Source organism: Saccostrea cucullata, unplaced genomic scaffold (genome assembly GCF_032062105.1).
Source record: "Saccostrea cucullata isolate Sc308-1 unplaced genomic scaffold, CSIRO_AGI_Scuc_v1 ctg2330, whole genome shotgun sequence".
NCBI classification, from domain to species: domain Eukaryota; kingdom Metazoa; phylum Mollusca; class Bivalvia; order Ostreida; family Ostreidae; genus Saccostrea; species Saccostrea cuccullata.
The window spans coordinates 50,001-71,736 of record NW_026936268.1 but is presented as its reverse complement, the minus strand read 5'-3'; the positions used below and the strand labels follow the sequence as shown (position 1 = coordinate 71,736).

At 32.5% G+C, this 21,736-nt stretch overlaps 1 protein-coding gene and 1 pseudogene across 1 annotated transcript in view; one reads left to right on the top strand and one right to left on the bottom strand.

The window, feature by feature from the left end:
• The first annotated feature begins 891 nt into the window (after positions 1-891).
• Positions 892-2,384, top strand: LOC134245197 (cytochrome P450 1A1-like; annotated as a pseudogene).
• Positions 2,385-9,783: 7,399 nt separating this feature from the next.
• LOC134245198 (RING finger protein 207-like) overlaps positions 9,784-21,736 on the bottom strand; it is an 18,002-nt gene continuing 6,049 nt past the window's right edge. The window contains exons 2-3 of the mRNA XM_062727471.1: positions 11,619-11,914; positions 9,784-10,062 (exon numbers count right to left, since the gene is read on the bottom strand). Coding sequence (XP_062583455.1) covers positions 9,784-10,062; positions 11,619-11,914 — 575 coding nt within the window. The remainder of the gene's footprint in view (positions 10,063-11,618; positions 11,915-21,736) is intronic.

Genomic DNA, 21,736 nt, shown 5'->3' with positions numbered 1-21,736 from the left:
TTAACATAACTAATCATATATCTTTCGGTTTATGAACCATATTGTAGAACTATTTTTTCTCCTCTTCACTGCAAAGTTTGCCCCTGCATTTCTGCATGTAACCCCAGATAATTCAGCGTAGACTTTCGGGTATTTCCGCCAAAGATCGGAAAAGCTCGGAAAAGTTTTTGCTCATAGGTAGCGCCTTATGGAGGTTTCCGGTTGCCGACACATGCCATATAGCGGCTAGCGAAGCTAACCGCTTAAAAATTGAACGAACTCAGTGTATGCTCTTAGGTATCGGATTTGTATTTTCTGAGTCAACTCCATACTAAGATTTCCGTTTAAAAACTTTAATGAAATACTTTGGCAACTGGACGAGAGAATTTATTAACTGCTTTTAGAATTAAAATGAGCACGACCCAAGGTAAATTCTCAATGTTATAGATCACATAACAGACTTCCTATAAAAACGTTACGATCTGAGAAACCTTTAAATTTAGTGTAAGTCTATGATAAATGTTTCAAGATATATAGATCGTAAAATCTTATTAATTGGTACTTATATGTCAACAATATCTTCAATAATAATTATTTAATATATTTAACGATTTCTTGATAGTAAAATTATGATATAGGGGAGTAATCAAATGTTGAACACGTTTTTGATTGGTTAATCTGAATCTTGAATCTAGAAACTCTAATTTCGAATCTCGAATTTCGAATTTTGTATTCCGATCCTTGAATCTCGAATGAGTCTTCTGGGCTTTAGTAGTAGCTATTGCAATAACGCTTCATAAAAGTTACTTTTTTGAAATTGGTTACAAAATGTTAAGATATGTTTAATTTGTTGTAAACCTCCAAATTATTTTTTTGCAGGAAAGATGACGACAATCTCTTAAAAAAACAAATCATCAGTTTGATCTAAAGTCCTCGGAATTTCTTTCATCGATAGCAATTTTATTGACTGTTTTCTATATCATAAAAATAATTTTTGGTTGGAGGCACAGACCACCTGGTCCTTGGGGAACCCTGTTGTTCGGACACCTGCCATTTCTTTCTGTCCAGACCTTTGAATAAGTTGAAAGAGTATCAGGAAAAGTATGTAGATGTCTTCCCTTTGCGATTTGGGTCTTGGCCAACCGTTTTAATTAATGGTCTAGGCACCGTAAAATCAACTCTTACTAATGACTCAGATAGTTTTGCCGCACGACCGCCATTATTTTCAATCAAAAGCTTGAACGACATGAAAGGTCTCATTTTTAGCAATTTTGATGAAAGATACTTGTTGCATCGTAAAATTTCGAGTAGCGTTATAAGGGAAATTGGAAGTACAAATAACTCTGATTTGGAAGAAATAATGCAAGACGAGTCCAGCTTACTAGTGTCAAGTTTTCTGCAACATAAAGGCGAACCATTCAACCCCAGAGACTTAATATACACGGCTACGGGTAGTATCATCTACCAGTTTTGCTACGGCAAAGGTAATAATATACGAGATGATCCGGCCTTCTTGAAAGTAATGAAAGACCAAGCCTTAATCTTAGAATTTTTTTTCTGCTGGAAACTATTTTGATAATCTTCCATGGCTGAAATATATCTTTCCAGGACGTTTTAAAAGGTTTTTGAACTTTATTGAGAATTTTAGAAAAGCTCGAAACGAAAATGGAGCCGAGATGATAAAAACGTTTCATCCGGGTCGTTCTCGCCATGCCATGGATGGTTTCTTAAACGCTTGGTTGAAGTATAACATAACAGAAACTCCAAACGAAGTAGGATTGACCAAGAGTCAGTTGATTGACACACTTCAAGACTTTTTTGCAGCTGAATTTGAGACGAGCGCTACTACTTTAAGATGGATTTTCTTATATCTTACTGAATATCAAGATACCCAGATAAAAATACAAAAAGAAATAGACGAAAAAATTGGAAGAAACAAAATCATATCTGTGAAGGATCGTCTCATTTTACCATATACTGAGGCAGCCATTTTAGAGATCATGAGAATAGCACCAGTTGTTCCCTTGGGATTGCCTCATCTTACGACTATCGACGTAATTGTAAACAATAATAAGATAGAAAGAGAAACAGTTGTCTTTTTTAACATTTTCTCGGCTATGCACGATGATTACTTGGGTAATCCGTCTTAGTTCCAACCTGAACGATTTCCGGATGAAAAAAGAAGTCTGATAAAAGAAAAAGTTGATAATGTACTGGCATTTAGCGCAGGACGACGAGTGTGTATCGGCAAACTGATAGCACAAGCTGAGGTGTTTTACCTCGTGACAACTTTACTTCAACATTGTAAGATTTACAAACCTAAACATGAGAAATACGATCTTGAAGGGGAACAGGGTCCAAGTTACTCTCCAAAAGGATATAAAATATGCGTAGAAGCCAGATAGATTATTTGTGTTGCTTTCAGGATCTTGCATTGTGTTATCCTTGAGCGTTTCCTGATACATTCTCACCTTTCGTTGATAAGTAACCTTTGGAAGACAAAATAGAGCTTTGTTCTTACATGTAGGTGTACATGTATATCATAAAAAAATATTTTTTCTTCTATTAAAACATATTTTGATACAAATACAAAAATTTTGTATTTGACAAAAATGGTCCAGACAGAAGACAAAACAGGAAGCAGGACATGAAAAATGACATGGACATGGGATTGATATTCTAGTAGTTGATCGATTTTAGTTTGATCCTTAAAAACTACAATCAATTTATTTCTGTTAAAAACTATTATGTTCTATAATTATATATATATTTAAAATTCAACATTTAAATCTTTTCATCAAATAAGGATGTTCCAAAATAAAAAAAAGTTATATTATTAGAAAAACTTTGAATTTAGAAAAAAATCTAAACCGGTAAGAAAATATGCTTCACTATGAATCATTGTGGAGCTTTGTCTGAAATAAAAGCTTAAAATCTGACCTTTCGTTAAGGGATAAAAAGGTCTAATGCATAGACCGTTTGTTTTCAAGATGTTTCTTGACATTTACAACCTTCTACATTTTTAAAGTTTACTGTGATTGTTAAATTAAAATTTTACAACTTCTGCAAATAAGTGTTCTTTTCATTGTTGTTAATATTTCAGTTTTAAAAGATATCTGGAGAAAGAACAAAGGAATTTCTTATTAGTTAACTGAAATGATAATTTGAAGTTTTAGAGATATCTGTAAAAGTATTGATATATGTGTGCATTGTCTATGGAGCATGTTGAAGGTTGGTTAAATGTTTATATTGTATAGTACAGGTTATGATATTGCCAATTCCCTTTTTATATCTCTTATTCCAAAAAATAATCTAAAACGAATTTTTCTAATATTTATATATATCTTTATCCTACTCATAAAACCACAAAAAAGCAATTGTTATGAGGTTTTCTATAAATCATTTTGTTTACGTATTCACTTATTTTTTAATAGCGTTGTAGAATATTGTCAGACTGAATTTTAAGGCCAAACCAAATTTTTCTAGAATGTCTCTTCTGATCCTGTTTTCATCCAAGGTCCGTTGCCAATAATTTGGATTATCTCATTGTATCATTGTTCAATGAATTTTCTACATCATTCACTGTTAAAAAGGTTGATGTAGATCATTGTCTTTGCTATTCATTATCACCTGCACGTTGCTATTCAGTTACCACGCAAATAATTTAAGGATAAATAACACAAACAAACTTTTTTCAGAAATCAGCAATTCCAGATTTACTAGATTTACATTTGAATTGGTAACCTGAATAATGTTTACTAAGTTTAGTGGGAGAATTGTATAAGCATTTGTCATAAAAATAAAAATTATGTTTGTATGGAATTGTAAAGAAAGTAAGTAAAACCATATCTAAGCACCAAGGAAAACCTACGATTTCTTTATATTTCAGAGATTTATCATTTTTGTCATTTCAAATCAAAATCAATCTTTGCATCCATTTTTTGTTTGTGTTAAGTATAATTTTAAAAGGCTAAATGTGGGAGTTTCTATGCAAACGAATTAATAAAAATGCAAAAAAAAAATGTTAAAGCTAGTACAAATTATGCGAGCGAGGTAAGCGAGTTCGCCCTTGCTTCATTTGCCACGACTGGTCTCTAAAGCGGGTGCCATGCAATCAAATTACATCCTACTATACTAGTAATATACTAGTATTAAAGCGCATTTAAAACCCCCAAACCTAATTAACGTCCTCTTCTAGTACATGTAAAATATCAAAATATGAAACAATGTATCAGACCGCATGCTATCTTTTATTTCAGGCTTACTGTGATATATCGTGTTGGCATTTAAATGGTAATCACTATTGTTATTTTACCTCTAGTGATTTTCCCTTTATAAAAACCAAGGGGTCGTAACAGAAAGGCTCTTTAAGTTTAAGGCGGTGCTTAAGTAGGACTTAAGTACAGTCTCAAACCTAAAGGCAGATATTTTTTACCGGGTGGTAAATTCCAGGTGAGGGAGGGGCTTATTTTGTACAGGTGTGATTGCCTTGGGGGCTAGCAGTCTACCTGTGGCCATTTGTCTCCGATTCCCTATATACAGGAAGTGAAAAAATACACAGTTATATATACCCAGCTGTCAAATTTAACCTGTGTTGGATAATTTTAGACAATTTTGAATTACTAGTAAAAAGGTTTCTTGAATTATTTTTGAATGTTTGAAAACATCCATACCAATCAAATAATATTATGATATCATGCTATAAATTCAAATATTAAAACAACAATTATTTTTAGATGAATGTGTATGTGATAATAATTTAAAAACCTCATGTTTCAACCCAAATTTGACTTAATTATTCATTCCTAGGGTCCCATCTATTAAATTAAATGAAAGCCGAGTTAAGTTCATTTCATTAAAAAGATGTAGGTTTATGCTAATCTTAATAAGCCTTTGTCACCATGAAACATGCTAAAAATATTGCTTGTAAATTCTTATCTGAGTAAAAAAAGGAAGATGTAATGACTCATGATTAGAAACTTTATTAATATTTTTAAATTTCATTACTTCAAACAGTGCTGCTTCGAACCTTATCAATAACATTTCAACTTGACTTTGAAAATATGAGATGTAATAGATTTTTAAACACAGAAAAATGTTGGGGAGTAAGAGGATGATGACCAATAAACTAATAAAGAGTGTCTGTAAATTAAGATAAATGTAGAACGACATGTGCCCATTTAGACAGGGTTACTTTGAGTTACTTGAGTTCGATCGATTGATTGAGAGAGAGAAAGAATGAGAGAGAGAGAGTTTTATAAATGGGAAAAAGGGTTTCCTGAAACAATTTCCACTCTTGATGATCTTTTATAAATAAAAAAAATAAAACTGCTGCAGTCTTTGCTTGCTGAGAGGACTGAGACATCATGGGAGTGGGGATTTCAAATTGTTTTGTACTTTTTTACAGTTTTAATGTCAAGTAGACAGACGTTCGGTTAATTGTCATGTCTACGAAATTATATATAACAAACGAGTGAACATTTGTCAAAACAAAAGAACAATAAACGGTAACTGAAAACATCGCAGCTTCGAGGGATAAACAATAGTCATGCATTCACAATATACCACAAATCACCGCTTTGTGACCGCTCAGTATTTTGTCTTACTCAAATATGCAGTGTATTTTATAACAAAATTATATCTTTAATACAAAATCTAATCTTACATAACTAAAACGACAGTAGGACGTTAACTTTTATATATATTTAATTTAAACGTAACCGAATCATTTCGTAGCAATATATCTGAATAAAAAAAAAAATGTAGGTTGATTCATAAGAAATATTTTGGACATAAGTTTGACTTAGCTAAGACCTTCCTAAGTTCGTTTTATGTTACGGTTTAAGACATACTTAAGTATTACTTAGACAGGTCCTAAGATTGTGCCTAAAACGTACTTATGACCCCACTTTAGTCGAAAACTTAGCAAGCTTTATGTTACAAGACCAAGGGCTCGTAACATAAAGGGTACTTAAGTCTAGAACTATGCTTAAGTAGGACTTAAGTATATTCTTGGGCTTAAGACCGTAACTAGAAGTGTGCTAATATTTCACAATTTAAGCAAGACTTAGGCGGCCGGTAGAGGTGGAGAGATGTCTTAAGTACCATATACAAATATTTAGAATAAGATATTATTAAACCCCGGCATTAAACATATTCATGAGAATTTTATTTTCAATAAACAAGATTAATATATATATATTAATCTTGTTTATTGAAAATACATTACAGTGAAGCAAGGTTTATAATTTTAATTATTTGTTCATTAGATTAATTTTGATAAACATTATTCATCGTACAACCTAAGACTGTGGTGCACACATTCATAAGTTACAATAGTAATTGTATTGGAATTGATGCTTAATACGTCATATACACTACTCACTATAAGTAAACAATTGTACGAGTATGGCAGCCTTATACGTGCATTTGAGAAATATTAGAAAGAACAGGACATTAAAAGACAGAATGTTTCTTGGAGAGTCAGGGGACGAAGAATATCTTATTTCAAGATATCGCCTCAACAGAGATCTGATAAAGTTTGTGAGTTTGTTAGACGCGACGTGGAACACCAAACAAAGAGAAACCACGCATGGAGTGTCTCTATTTTATCATAATAATTGATATATTTAACTGATCAATTATCAGGTAAATAAAGTCGTTTCAGATGATTACTAATTATTTAGATTATAACTACGGATACTCATTGTTAAACTTTATAAGTATGAAAACCTGGAGGACCCCCCCCCCCCCCAAACTGCATCCGTTGCTGTCACGAGTGGTCCATCACTTTGTGTTTTTTAAAAAAGTCTTGTCCCTTCCACATAAGAATATCCTTATCTTGAGCATTTCCAATTTCAAAGAGAAATAGAAATAATTCATTACGAAATATATTATTACCTGATTTGCAACTAAGTAATTCTATCTCTATTTAAAAAAAAAAATACTTGTCTTGATTCATGTTTCATTTATAATTTATAGTTCAATTATATAAATATATCTAAACTCTAATCGAAAAGTAATTTCCAACAAATATTTTTGACTTAAGTTTGTCTTAGCTAAGACCTTGCTTAGTGTCTGTTTTATGTTAAGGTATAATACTGACTTAAGTAGTACTTAGGTCCTAAGAATGTGCCCAAGTCCTACTTATGACCCTACTTAAGTCAAAATCTAAGCAAGCTTTATGTTACGAGCCCCAGATCGTAAAATGTGGATTATTCCCTAAAATATGTGTGCATTGACTAATCGTTGTGCGTAACTCAAGTGTTCTTGTTATCAAAAATGAAAACACAATGTTCAAATAGTAATTTATTACTGAATATTTACATCCACTGAATATTTTTTTCTTTTAGTTTTTTTATACAAAATTTTCATTAATCAGACCTTAAACGACACTAAGCAAGTCAGATTTCTTGAACAATGGCTGTTCCATCAGTTATGCACGCAATTACACGTCTAAAATACAATATTTTACATATTAATTTTTGCTTTCAATGTTTTTTTTCATGAAGACCTTAATGTAAACAATAAAATGTCTTTGTTTGCTAGTACGGGAATTGAGGTCACAGTTATTGCTAAAAAAAAATTATATAACAAGCTTTAAAGTTTATGTATTTCTTCTGCAACAGTGCGTTATCAATTCCAGTACCAAAAACCAAAGAAAGCATTTCATTTTTTAAATAAACGAGAGGTATTCTGAACACCGAGTTTATAAAATTTTGCCCCCGCCTCACATATGATAATTTCAATATCAATGTTTTGATATGGGAGATCCCACAGTAAGTATGCGATCAAAAGATAAAATATGAGCTACACAAAGGCACTATATGATAATTAAAGAAATTGAGAAAGTAGCATTTTTTTTGTCGTTTAAAAAATGACAATTTTTTAAAAACAATATGTATTCTGTTATGAATTTTGAAAACAAACAGAGATGCCGTGTTTCCTTGGGCTACCAGTGAGGTTTTAACATCAATAAATATTAAAAAAAAATTGAAGAAAAAAATATCAAGCACAAATTTCATAAACAATTAGAATATCAAATACAGTATCTTAATATTATCAATCATTTCCAAAGCAGAAAAAACCAACTTTTTTATGAGAATACTAATCAATGCTTTTAGTTCGCATTGATAAAAACTTGAACTCATTAAACATGTATGTTTCAATGTCTTACAAAAAAGTTTGTCATCCAGGTTTACTCAAGATCTTTCATTCTTTTCATGTGACCATGAATTATAGACCCTGCTGTGATTATAGGTAAATGAAAATCGTTCGGAGCTAAAATACACGTGTCGGGAAAAGAACAGTGTAAATTTTCAATCACAATGGGCCAGAATGCAATCTTCCCTACTACTATTATATATGAATAAGTATTTTCCAACATGAACTCTTTGATTTCATCGAAAAGTCTTAAGGTAAGATCCTGTAATAATGAAGAAAGTCTTTTGCAAGACACAACAAACCAGTCTTCACTTTCAGACAAAAGTGGTCCATTGTCACTTACAAATTTTGAGAAATCATATTTACTCAAAATTTTGTCCTTCTTATCAACTTGAAATTTTATTCTTTGTCTCGACTCTTGAAGTGCTGATTCGGTTAGTTTACATTTGTGTTTCAAGCTGTAAAACAAATTCTCCTCATCAATTAGATTGTCTAAATCGACTCGGTTTATCTCTAACTGTTCACTCATTTCTGAAAGATAGTCCTCTGCAAGGGATTTAGGACTCAGTGTCAAATCTCGTTTCTTTTTCATCGGTGAAACAGAAAGGGTTTCCAAGACGATGGCTGACGTTATGTCTGTAAATTCAACTGGAAAACAAAATACGATTGACCAAAAAAGGTTCAGAAATAGGAAATTGAATGACTCTTATGTGTTATTTACATGAGTTTAAGAAACATTTGATTCTTTTACGAAGAGAATATTAGAATATTCACACCCACTCTACCCACCCAAAGGATAGCATAAAAAACATGGGATTATTGCAATTATAATAACAACATCTGATCTGAAATTTGAATTCTATAGCGATTTTTTTATCTTAATTTTATTTACCTTCACTTTGTACAACAAGAATTCTTTCTCCTCTGGAAAACCGTACAGGTTTCCTGTCATTTAATTTATTCACTGTGCAAGAACCATGCTCACAGTATCTCAAAATAGCTGTTTCACTACTAAGTATGCAGTAGTTTTCTATCTTTTCCTGTGAAAACATATATATAATATGTTATACTTTTATGTTAAATACTAAAACCTGATTGATTTATATGTATTTAACAATTTGTAATCTTACCCTCGTTGTTAACAACACACTTGACAACGGGTAAAACAACGACAATGTCACATTCGTGCAAAGCATGCATGTAAGGTTAACAGTGTAATTCTCAAAACAGCAGTTGTGCGTTGAATGAAGTCATATAAACTTGACGCCAAAAAATAAAAGCTTGTATCTGATGTAGCTTACTTGAAAACAACAAACGACAGACAGAACATGCTTTAGAAGTGCACAAATAATGAAATCTTACATGATAAAGGAGTCTTTGAGTATCAAACAAACAATAATAGGTAAATGAATATTTTCCAAAGCTTTCTTATTGAGAAAAATAAAACCGGGAAAGTTGAAAGCTTTCTAAACTTGAACGTATTAAACGATCGACGAGTTTTTTGCTGACATCAATGAGACATTCAGTATAATAGAATGGATTTTGCCTGTTTTGGAGGGTCATAGTTGCAATATACTCCCTTCAGAAAACCACCGTCAACCTCCGCTGACGCGTCGGTTGACAATGGTTTTCCTTGGGAAGTCAATTTGAACTGTTACCCTTTGAAACAGACTCTATCTCTATAATATCATGCATTACTTGGTCTAGATAATCCAAAAGCAGCTTTTCAGAAGTGGAATCCCATGGGGGAGGTAATGAGAGAACCCATAAAATTTCGTTTTCTTTGATAGTGGTGTTTCTGTCTTCCAAATAGCTTAAAACCCTGTTCCTCCAAAATTTAACAATCTTTGTATAAAATGTTGAAAAATGAATCGTGCTTCCGTCCTTTACCTCCATTGTAGAATGTTTTAGCAAAGAAGCCTAAAATCAAGAAACAACATTTTTCAAATAAAAATGCATAAAGAATCATACCGGTATATTTTAAAATACTGATGATACGAGGGGTGATCAAAAAGTTCGCAAACTAATTAAATAACTTTTAAAATATTTTTCAAAGTTATATTTTGAGTTTATTCTTTTTCAAAGTAGGCCCCTCTAGCTTTTATGCACCTTTCCCATCGGTTCATGCGCGAAACACGTGATCCAAGCCATCAAGTGACATGACCCTTAGCACCTTGTTCACAGCAGTACCAAGATCTTCCCGGGACTCATATTTTTCTCCCCGTAGGTTATCTTTCAAAAATTGGAAATAGCCAGAAGTCACAAATTGCCAAATCTGGACTGTAGGTGGGATGAATTAGGTTTTCTATACCCAGTGTTTCCATGGTGTCCATCACAACCCGACTTTTATGGCTGGGTGCATTATCATGGTGCAGAATGAATCCAGTTCTTATCAGATCTGGGCGCTTTCTCTTTACTGCTCTCATCAAATCTTGATTTGATTACCGGTGCATAGTAGTCCCCAGTAACTGAAGTTTTGGGTAATACCATGTGATTTAGAATTATGCTGTTGATGTCACAGAAAACTATGAGCATAACCTTCCCTGCTGACTTGGTTACGCGTGCTTTTATTGGTGATGGCGAGGAAGGATGCCTCCAAATTGAACTTTGTTGTTTACTTTCTGGCTCATAGAAATGTACCCAAGTTTCATCACATGTGATGATTCTATTCATGAAATAATTTTGTTCTTTTTCATATCTACTAACGTAGGACCGGCACGCATTCACTCTCACCCTCATTTGCTCTGGCAGAAGGAGGCGAGGGACCCATCTCTCACAAACTCGCTGCATGTTAGGCTTACTCGTTAAAATCTCTTGAACTGTTCCATAAGACATGCTAAGATCATTAGCTATTTCCCTAATCGTAACTCTTCGATCTTTCATTACATAACCTCAGACACGTTTATCTCGGTACTTACGTTCAGCGGGCACCCAGATCTATCATCATCTTTCACCGTCTCCCTTCCCTCAATAAAACGTTTCATCCACTTACTTATTGTACCTTTTGAAAGCCCACATTCCCCATAAACTTTATGTAAATCATCGTATATTCCGTGAAGGATTTACCTAGTTTTACACAAAATTTTATTGTAGTCCTTTGTTCAAGTACGATTAACTCTTTCATTTTCGTCACAGTCGCCTCTATATGGACGTCATTTTAACATCATGACGTCATAATTATGACGTACATTTCGACATGACTCATACTGCATAAAGCACATGTTAAGGGCTATATTTGTGACAAATTTCATTCTTGTCAGAACTGTAGTTAGGTAGATAGAGAATTAATTTCCGAACTTTTTGATCACCCCTCGTATTTATAGAAAACAGAGAACACATTTCAAGATTCCAGTGAATCCTTCACAAACACGGTATATAAAATATAACCAAATGCTTAATTTACATGGATATATATATTGTGATGAGAGAGAGAGAGAGAGAGAGAGAGAGAGAGAGAGAGAGAGAGAGAGACTTACTGTTATTTTCATCTTCAAAAATGAACAATTTAAAACTTCCTTCCTATCGTTTTCTATGTGTTCAATTTCCTCCTCCTCTTCTGCATATGTAATGTCACCATTTTTAATGTGTAGAACGGTATTTGCAATTGAAAAAACATAACTGATTTTCAAAGGATTTCTTTTGAAATCGTGTAGAAAGGACATGGCAGCACAAGAATGGCTTGTTCCGATGACGATGCTTGCGACAACAAGAATATTCCCCTTACCATGATATTTTTCTTCATTATCATCGAGATATCCGATTTTAATCCATTCTATAAAATAGATTTATTTCTCATTTTCATATGCATTATTCTCAAGGTAGGATTATTCCCACATTTTTTGTATTTAAAAATTAATGAAATATTCACAGAATCAAGAGAACAATATCAATAAGTGATGGTATCAGTGAGATTAATTAAGACCGTTTAATATTAGAGGCAAGGTCAGGTCAAGGTCACTACCTTTATCCTGGGCATTAAGAATAAAAAAATACTGTTTCCAATCATGCGATCACTACTTGTAATTCAAAGGATTAATTTTTTTTTCTTTTTGCATGAAAAAATGCCATATAGGGCCCATAAGATGATATTACCAAACTGACATGGATAATTTAAATAAAATGGATATTTGCTAATCCGAATTTCCTCTTCTTTTCTTAAATTTTAAGGATTTATTAGTTATTTTTATTTGCTTCCTATATTTAACTTTTTTTTAATTTTCACATATAGTAAAATTTTGTTCGTAACTACGAGAGAAATAACACTTTATACGGATTTTTGGCTCAAATTTGTACTTAGATTTGAAGCATTTAAACATAGTTCTAGTATGTGTGACAAAATCGTATTTATTTGATATATTTTGAAACTTAAGTCCTTTATTATTAATTTAACTTACATATGAAAATTTCGTCTAGTTTTGATTACGTAAAAATTATAACTAAATTCAATGTTCTATAATAATTTTGAAAGACAGAAAAGAAGATATTTTCATATGCCACCATTCCGCCAAAAATATAGTCCCTGCTAGTTTTCAAACGCAACTTACCATTTCTATTCAAAGTTGTATAATTGTGATGAGGAAAGAAAAATATGGTCTTTCAAATCTCTTACATCTAAATATGTAAGACATATCATCAAATGTACTTTGAAAATTCCCTCTAGTCAGAAACCAGAGAAGAATCCTACCTAAAAAGAATGTTTGTATGTTGTTTTACGTCCAATTCGAGAATTTATTTTTATCTATATAGGGTTGTCACCTATGGAGGCATATTTTTGTACCCTACATGCAAGATAACTATGTCAACAGGCAAGAAAAGTATGTAAACATTCAAGATAATTTTTTCTACATGCAAAGAATTATGTAAACCTGTAAGTTAACAATCTTATTAGAGAATATAATTTTGATGTGGGTACATTACTCACCAATAATAGTATTTTAAAGGATACTCCAAGATTCAACATAATTGTGTTGAAATTCGAGTTATTTATGCTATATAAATATTATGTCAACATACAAGTTTTTTATGCAAAATGCAAGATATTTATGTCAACATGCGACTTATAACATGTATGTTAACATGCGAAATTTTTTTTGACAACATTCGAGTTATATTTTAAATTGCAACATGTTTATGAAAACATGCAAGATAATAAGTCGCATATCGACGTAAATATCTACCATGTGACATAATTATCTTTCCAGTTGACATAAATAAGTCATATGTCTTGCATGTTGACATACATTATTCGCATGTTAACATAATAATCTTGGATGCTAACATATTATTTTCAGTTTCATTTTGATTGTATATATCATACCAGTATAATGGCTTCAGTAAGTAACTTTATTAAAATAATATAAGATTATCTAAAGAGATTGTTAAACGTTATTAATTTGCATGTTGGCATGAATAAGTCTAATGTGTTCATGATTATGTTGAAATTATGTATACATATTTAATAATAATAATAATAATAATGATAATAATAATAATAATAATAATAATAATAATAATAATAATAATAATAATAATAAAAATAATAATAATAACTAGATACGATCTCGTTGCGAGCAACGAGTGGGTCTTCCGTCCAATTCTTGATAAGATGAGATAAGATTTTGATTGAGATTTTCATTCAAAAATAATGATTTACCACAATCTGTAAAAAGACATTGAACATTAAAGACTTAAAAATCGGCTTTTGGCCCCTAACGGCCCCTAATTTTAGGAATCAGCCCTTTTTCTTCATATCATCTTAAAGCTCTAAGGATTTTGATCACTTTTTGTTCAACAACTGTTAAGAAATTCTTTTAGTTTTTTGAGCAATTAGCAAAAGAAATATTTAGGGGCCAAATCTTCAACTCCTTAATGGAGACGTTTAGCAAAAAATGAAAGGTTGCATATGTTCAGAATATTATTTTGAACATCTTTTGTTCAATACTGCTTATCAAAATATTCCTTCCTTTCGAGATAGAAAGCATCAAAGATTTTGCATTCTTGCCCCTTGTGGCCCCTAATTATGTAACATACGACATAAAAATTATAATATATAATTGTAGATGGTTGAGATAAACATCTTTGCTTCAGTAATGTATTACAAAATATTAACTTATAAAGAGTTATTGATTGAAGACTTTTGGCCCCTCTTCGCCCCTAATTCGAGTGCCGAGCCCCTTTTTTAGGATCTCATTTTAACGATCTTAAGATTTTGAACATTTTTTGTTTAACAACTATTCAGAAATTCTTTTTCGTTTTTGAACTATTAGCAAAAGAAATATTTAGGGGCCAACCCTTCAACTCCTTAATGGGGACGTTTAGTAAAAAATGAAAGGTTGCATATTGTTCAGAACATTATATTGAACATCTTTTGTTCAATATTGCTTATCAAAATATTTCTCCCTTTCGAGATATAAAGCGTCAAAGATTTGGCATTCTGGCCCCTTGTGGCCCCTGATTATGTAACAAACGACCTAAAAATCATAATATAAAGTTGTAAATGGTTGAGATAAACATCTTTGCTTCAGTAATGTATTACAAAATATTAACTGATAAAGAGTTATCGATTGAAGTCTTTTGGCCCCTCTTGGCCCCTAATTCGAGTGCCCAGCCCCTTTTTCGGGATCTCATCTTAACGATCTTAAGATTTTGAACATTTTGTGTTCAACAACTTTTCAGAATTTCTTTTTCGTTTTTGAGCTATTAGCAAAAGAAATATTTAGGGGCCAACCCTTCAACTCCTTAATGGGGACGTTTAGCGAAAAAAGAAAGGTTGCATATTGTTCAGAACATTATTTTGAACATCTTTTGTTCAATATTGCTTATCAAAATATTTCTCCCTTTCGAGATATAAAGCATCAAAGATTTTGCATTCTGGCCCCTTGTGGCCCCTAATTATGTAACATACGACATAAAAATCATAATATATAATTGTAGATGGTTGAGATAAACATCTTTGCTTCAGTAATGTATTACAAAATATTAACTGATAAAGAGTTTTCGATTGAAGACTTTTGGCCCCACTTGGCCCTAATTCGAGTGCCCAGCCCCTTTTTCAGGATCTCATCTTAAAGCTCTTAAGATTTTGAACATTTTGTGTTCAACAACTGTTCAGAAATTCCTTTTAGTTTTTGAGCTATTAGCAAAAGAAATGTTATGGGGCCAACCCTTCAACTCCTTAATGGGGACGTTTAGCGAAAAATGAAAGGTTACATATTGTTCAGAACATTATTTTGAACATCTTTTGTTCATTATTGCTCATCAAAATATTTCTCCCTTTCGAGATATAAAGCATCAAAGATTTAGCATTCTGGCCCCTTCTGGCCCCTAATTATGTGTTGGCCCCTCTCAGCCCTTTATCTGATGAGTCAGCACATTTTTCTTGATATCATATTAAAGATTTTTATATTTTGCACAAATGTTGTTCAATATGTTATAACAAAATAACTATATTTTCAAAGATATGATGCAAAATGTCCCAAAAAATCACTCATAAAACGTGTCCTAAATTTTGACCCCTACCGAGCTTCCATACTAGGCACTTCCGGAAAAAATCCTGACCATGTTGCAACGTGGCAACATGTCCTCTATCATCACTAAAAATTTCACCTTTCTAGCTTCAGCCGTTTTTGAGTTCCATCACAGACAAGGAGGTCCTCCAAATTTTGATCAAAGGGCGATAACTTCCGACCGGAAGTGAATTTCAAAAAAATGATTTGCCGGAATTAACTTCAGATGACAACGCATCGACCGTGAAAATTTGAAGCAAATCGAACGAGCCATCTCCGAGAAATCTTCTGCACAAATTTTGTAAGAAGAAAAAAGAATAAAAACTAGATGAGATCTCGTTGCGAGCAACGAGTAGGTCTTCCGTTGAATTTCTAGATAAGATGAGATGTGATTTTGACTGAGATAATCGTTAAAAGAGAATAACTTTAAGTTTTCCTTCATTAAATTTAAAATTTCTCATTTTTATCAGGGTATTCTGAACATCTTTTGTTCAATAAAGCTTATAAAAACACTCCCCCTTTTTGAGACGTAAAGCATAAAAAATACAGCATTTTTTCCTTGCAACCCCTAATTACGCAACATATGATCAAAATTGTATCATATATTGATACAAATCGTTATGATGAATAATTTTGCTCCAGTAATGTATAACAAAATATAGATCATTAAAGAGCTATAGATAAAAGACTTTTGGCCCCTCTGAGCCCCTATTTTGAGGGGTCAGCCCCTTTTTCTTGACATCAAATGAAAGGTCTTGTGATTTTGAAGATTTTTTGTTCAACAATTATTCAGAGATTTCTATTCGTTGTGGAGATATGCAAAATGGAAATATTTAAGGGCCACTCCTACAGGTCCTTAATGGGGCCGTTTTACAAAAATTCAAAGTATGCATATTGTTTAAAACATTATTTTGGTCATCTTTTGTTCAATATTGCTTATCAAAATATTCCCCCTTTTCGATATATAAAGCATCAAAGATTTGATATTCTGGCCCCTTCTGACCCCTTATTACGTAACATATGATCAAAATTGTATCATATATTGTTGCAATTCGTTAAGATAAATACTTTTGCTTCAGTAATGTATAACAGAAAATTGATCATTAGAAAGTTATAGATAAAAGACTTTTGGCCCCTCTGAGCCCCTAATTTGAGGGGTCAGCCCCTTTTTCTTGGTATCAAATGAAAGGTCTTATGATTTTAAAGATTTTTTGTTCAACACTTATTCAGAGATTTCTATTCGTTGTGGAGATATGCTAAACGGAAATAATTAGGGGCCACTCCTACAAGTCCTTAATGGGGCCGTTTTACAAAAATTCAAAGTATGCATATTGTTCAGAACATTATTCTGGTCATCTTTTGTTCAATATTGCTTATCAAAATATTCCCCCTTTTCGAGATATAAAGCGTCAAAGATTTGATATTCTGCCCCCTTTTGACCCTTAATTAGGCAACATATGATCAAAATTGTATTATATATCGTTGCAAATCGTTAAGATAAACACTTTTGCTTCAGTAATGTATAACAAAATATTGTTCATTAGAAAGTTATAGATAAAAGACTTTTGGTCCCTCTGAGCCCTTAATTTGAGGGGTCAGCCCCTTTTTCTTGATATCAAATGAAAGGTCTTGTGATTTTGAAGATTTTTTGTTCAATACTTATTCAGAGATTTCTATTCGTTGTGGAGATATGCTAAACGGAAATAATTAGGGACCACTCCTACAAGTCCTTAATGGGGCCGTTTTACAAAAATTCAAAGTATGCATATTGCTTAGAACATTATTCTGGTCATCTTTTGTTCAATATTGCTTATCAAAATATTCCCCCTTTTCGAGATATAAAGCGTCAAAGATTTGACATTCTGCCCCCTTGTGACCCCTAATTACGCAACATATAATCAAAATTGTATCATATATTGTTGCAAATCGTTAAGATAAACACTTTTGCTTCAGTAATGTATAACAAAATATTGTTCATTAGAAAGTTATAGATAAAAGACTTTTGGTCCCTCTTAGCCCTTAATTTGAGGGGTCAGCCCCTTTTTCTTGATATCAAATGAAAGGCCTTGTGATTTTGAAGATTTTTTGTTCAACACTTATTCAGAGATTTCTATTCGTTATGGAGATATGCTAATTTGAAATATTTAGGGGCCACTCTTACGAGTCCTTAATGGGGCCGTTTTACAAAAATTCAAAGTATGCATATTGCTTAGAACATTATTCTGGTCATCTTTTGTTCAATATTGCTTATCAAAATGTCCCCCCTTTTTGAGATATAAAGCAAAAAAAATTTGACATTCTGGCCCTTCGTGACCCCTAATTACGCAAGATATGCTTAAAAGTTTATAATATATTGTTCCAAATGGTCTAAAATTAAATAATATCAAAAATTCGAGCAGAAAAAATGATAAAATTTTTTGGTCATATGGGGGATCGAACCCGGGTCGCCCGCGTGACAATCCAACGCGCTAACCATTCGGCCATTGGGATCGCCGCTTCGCGTTTTCAAATGCAAATATCTCGAGATTGGCTTTTCCGATTTTCAAACAAATTACATATTTCGCTTCTGCAAAAGGGTGTCTATTCAAATCAAATACAAAAATATTAAAGAAGAAAAGTTGAAAAATTGCGTTTTTTAAATTCACTTCCGGTATCGACCGGAAGTAGTGACGACGCACGAAAAGGCGATTCTGCAATGCTATAAATCATGAACTATCATCTCCAATTAATCTTCAGTTCATGTCTAAAGCAGTTTTCGCTACTAAATCAAGACAAAATTGCATTTGAAAATCAGAAAATTCCCCATATCTCACGACCGGAAGTGACGTCATAAAAACGCTTAAAAACCTATCAAGATCGATTGATTAGCTATTACATATGAAAATTTCATGAAAATCGGCTGAGCCGTTTCTGAGAAATCGCGTGCACAAAATCGGTTGGAATAATAATAATAATAGGGAAAAAGAAACCGAAGAATAACAAGAAGGTCTTCCGTTGGAGACGGAAGACCTTAATAATAATAAAGGTAAAAAAGAAACCGAAGAATAATAGAAGGGTCTTCCGCTGAAGACGGAAGACCCTTATAATAATAATAACATTATTATTAAGGTCTTCCGTTTCCAACGGAAGACCTTATTGTTTTCGTTCGGTTTCTTTTTCTCTATTATTATTATTATTCTTCCAACCGATTTTGTGCACGCGATTTCTCAGAAACGGCTCGACCGATTTACATGAAATTTTCATATGTAATAGCTAATTAATCGATCTTGATAGATTTTTAAGCGTTTTTATGACGTCACTTCCCGTCGTGAGATATGGGGAATTTTCTGATTTTAAAATGCAATTTTGTCTTGATTTAGTAGCGAAAACTGCTTAAGATATGAACTGAAAATGAATTGAAGATGATAGTTCATGATTTATAGCGTTGCAGAATCGCCTTTTCGTGCGTTGTCAGTACTTCCGGTCGATACCGGAAGCGAATTTAAAAAACGTAATTTTTCAACTTTTCTTTTTTAACATTTTTGTTTTTGATTTGAATAAAGACCCTTTTGCAGAAGCGAAATATGTAATTTGTTTGAAAATCGAAAGAGCCAATCTCGAGATATTTGCATTTGAAAATGCGAAGCGGCGATCCCAATGGCTAAATGGTTAGCGCGTTGGATTGTCACGCGGGCGACCCGGGTTCGATCCCCCATATGACCAAAAAATTTTATCATTTTTTCTGCTCGAATTTTCGATATCATTTAATTTAAGACCATTTAGAACAACATATTATAAACTTTTAAGCATATCTTGCGTAATTAGGGGTCACGAAGGGCCAGTATGTCAAATCTTTGATGCTTTATATCTCGAAAAGGGGGAATATTTTGATAAGCAATATGGAACAAAAGATGACCGGAATAATGTTCTTAACAATATGCATACTTTGAATTTTTGTAAAACGGCCCCATTAAGGACTCGTAAGAGTGGCCCCTAAATATTTCAATTTAGCATATCTCCACAACGAGTAGAAATCTCTGAATAAATGTTGAACAAAAAATCTTTAAAATCACGAAACCTTTCATTTGATATCAAGAAAAAGGGGCTGACCCCTCAAATTAAGGGCTCAAAGGGACCAAAAGTCTTTAATCTATAACTCTCTAATGAACAATATTTTGTTATACATTACTGAAGCAAAAGTGTTTATCTTAACAATTTGCAACAATATATGATACAATTTTGATCATATGTTGCGTAATAAGGGGTCACAAGGGGGCAGAATGTCAAATCTTTGACGCTTTATATCTTGAAAAGGGGGAATATTTTGATAAACAATATTGAACAAAAGATGGCCAGAATAATGTTCTAAACAATATGCATACTTTGAATTCTTGTAAAACGGCCCCATTAAGGACTTGTTGGAGTGGCCCCTAAATATTTCCATTTAGCATATCTCCACAACGAGTAGAAATCTCTGAATAAGTGTTGAACAAAAAATCTTCAAAATCACAAGACCTTTCATTTGATATCAAGAAAAAGGGGCTGACCCCTAAAATTAAGGGCTCAGAGGGACCAAAAGTCTTTTATCTATAACTCTCTAATGAACAATATTTTGTTATACATCACTGAAGCAAAAGTGTTTATCTTAACAAATTGCAACAATATATGATACAATTTTGATCATATGGTGCGTAATAAGGGGTCACAAGGGGGCAGAATGTCAAATCTTTGACTTTTTATATCTCGAAAATGGGTAATATTTATATAAGCAATTTTGAACAAAAGATGGTCAGAATAATGTTCTTAACAATATGCATACTTTGAACTTTTGTAAAACAGCCCCATTAAGGACTTGTAGGAGTGGCCCCTAAATATTTTCTTTAAGCATATCTCCACAACAAATAGAAATCTCTGAATAAGTGTTGAAAAAAAATCTTCAAAATCACGAAACCTTTCATTTGATATCAAGAAAAAGGGGCTGACCCCTGAAATTAGGGGCTCAGAGGGGCCAAAATTCTTTTTCTTATAACTCTCTAATGATCAATATTCTGTTATACATTACTTAAGCAAAAGTATTTATCTTAACGATTTGCAACAATATATGATACAATTTTGATCATATGTTACGTAATTAGGGGTCACAAGGGGCCAGAATATCAAATTTTTGATGCTTTATATCTCGAAGAGGGGGAATATTTTGATAAGCAATATTGAACAAAAGATGGTCAGAATAATGTTCTAAACAATATGCATACCTTGAATTTTTGTAAAACGGCCCCATTAAGGACTCGTAAGAGTGGCCCCTAAATATTTCAATTTAGGATATCTCCACAACGAAAAGAAATCTCTGAATAAGTGTTGAACAAAAAAACTTCAAAATCACAATACCTTTCATTTGATATCAAGAAAAAGGGGCTGACCCCTCAAAATAGGGGCTTAGAGGGGCCAAATTTCTTTTATCTATAACTTTTTAATGATCAATATTTTGTTATACATTACTGGGGCAAAATTATTCATCATAACGATTTGCATCAATATCTGATAACATTTTGATCATATGTTACGTAATTAGGAGTTGCAAGGGACAAAATGCTATATTTTTTATGCTTTACTTCTCAAAAAGGGGGAGTATTTTTATAAGCCTTATTGAACAAAAGATGTTCAGAATACCCTTATAAAAAGTAGAAATCTTGAATTTAATGAAGGAAAACTTAAAGTTATTCTCTTTTAACGATTATCTCAGTCAAAATCACATCTCATCTTATTTAGAAATTCAACGGAAGACCTACTCGTTGCTCGCAACGAGATCTCATCTAGTTATTATTATTATTATTATTATTATTATTATTATTATTATCATTATTTTTTTCTAATTTTGACCTTGACTCGGCACTCAGGGCCATTGAGCAGTGAGGGATGCGACAAAATGACCAAAAGTGTACATAAACATGTGTGTTCTGAGAAGAGTAACTAATGATGACTGGTCAAAAGATGGTTATCCCCCCAGTCCAGATTTCTCCTTCCCTAGACCTAGTTTGTTAATATATGCAAACCAGTTTGTTTCGTGTAAAAATATAAATATAAACCAAAAGTTTAATTGAATATCTCTC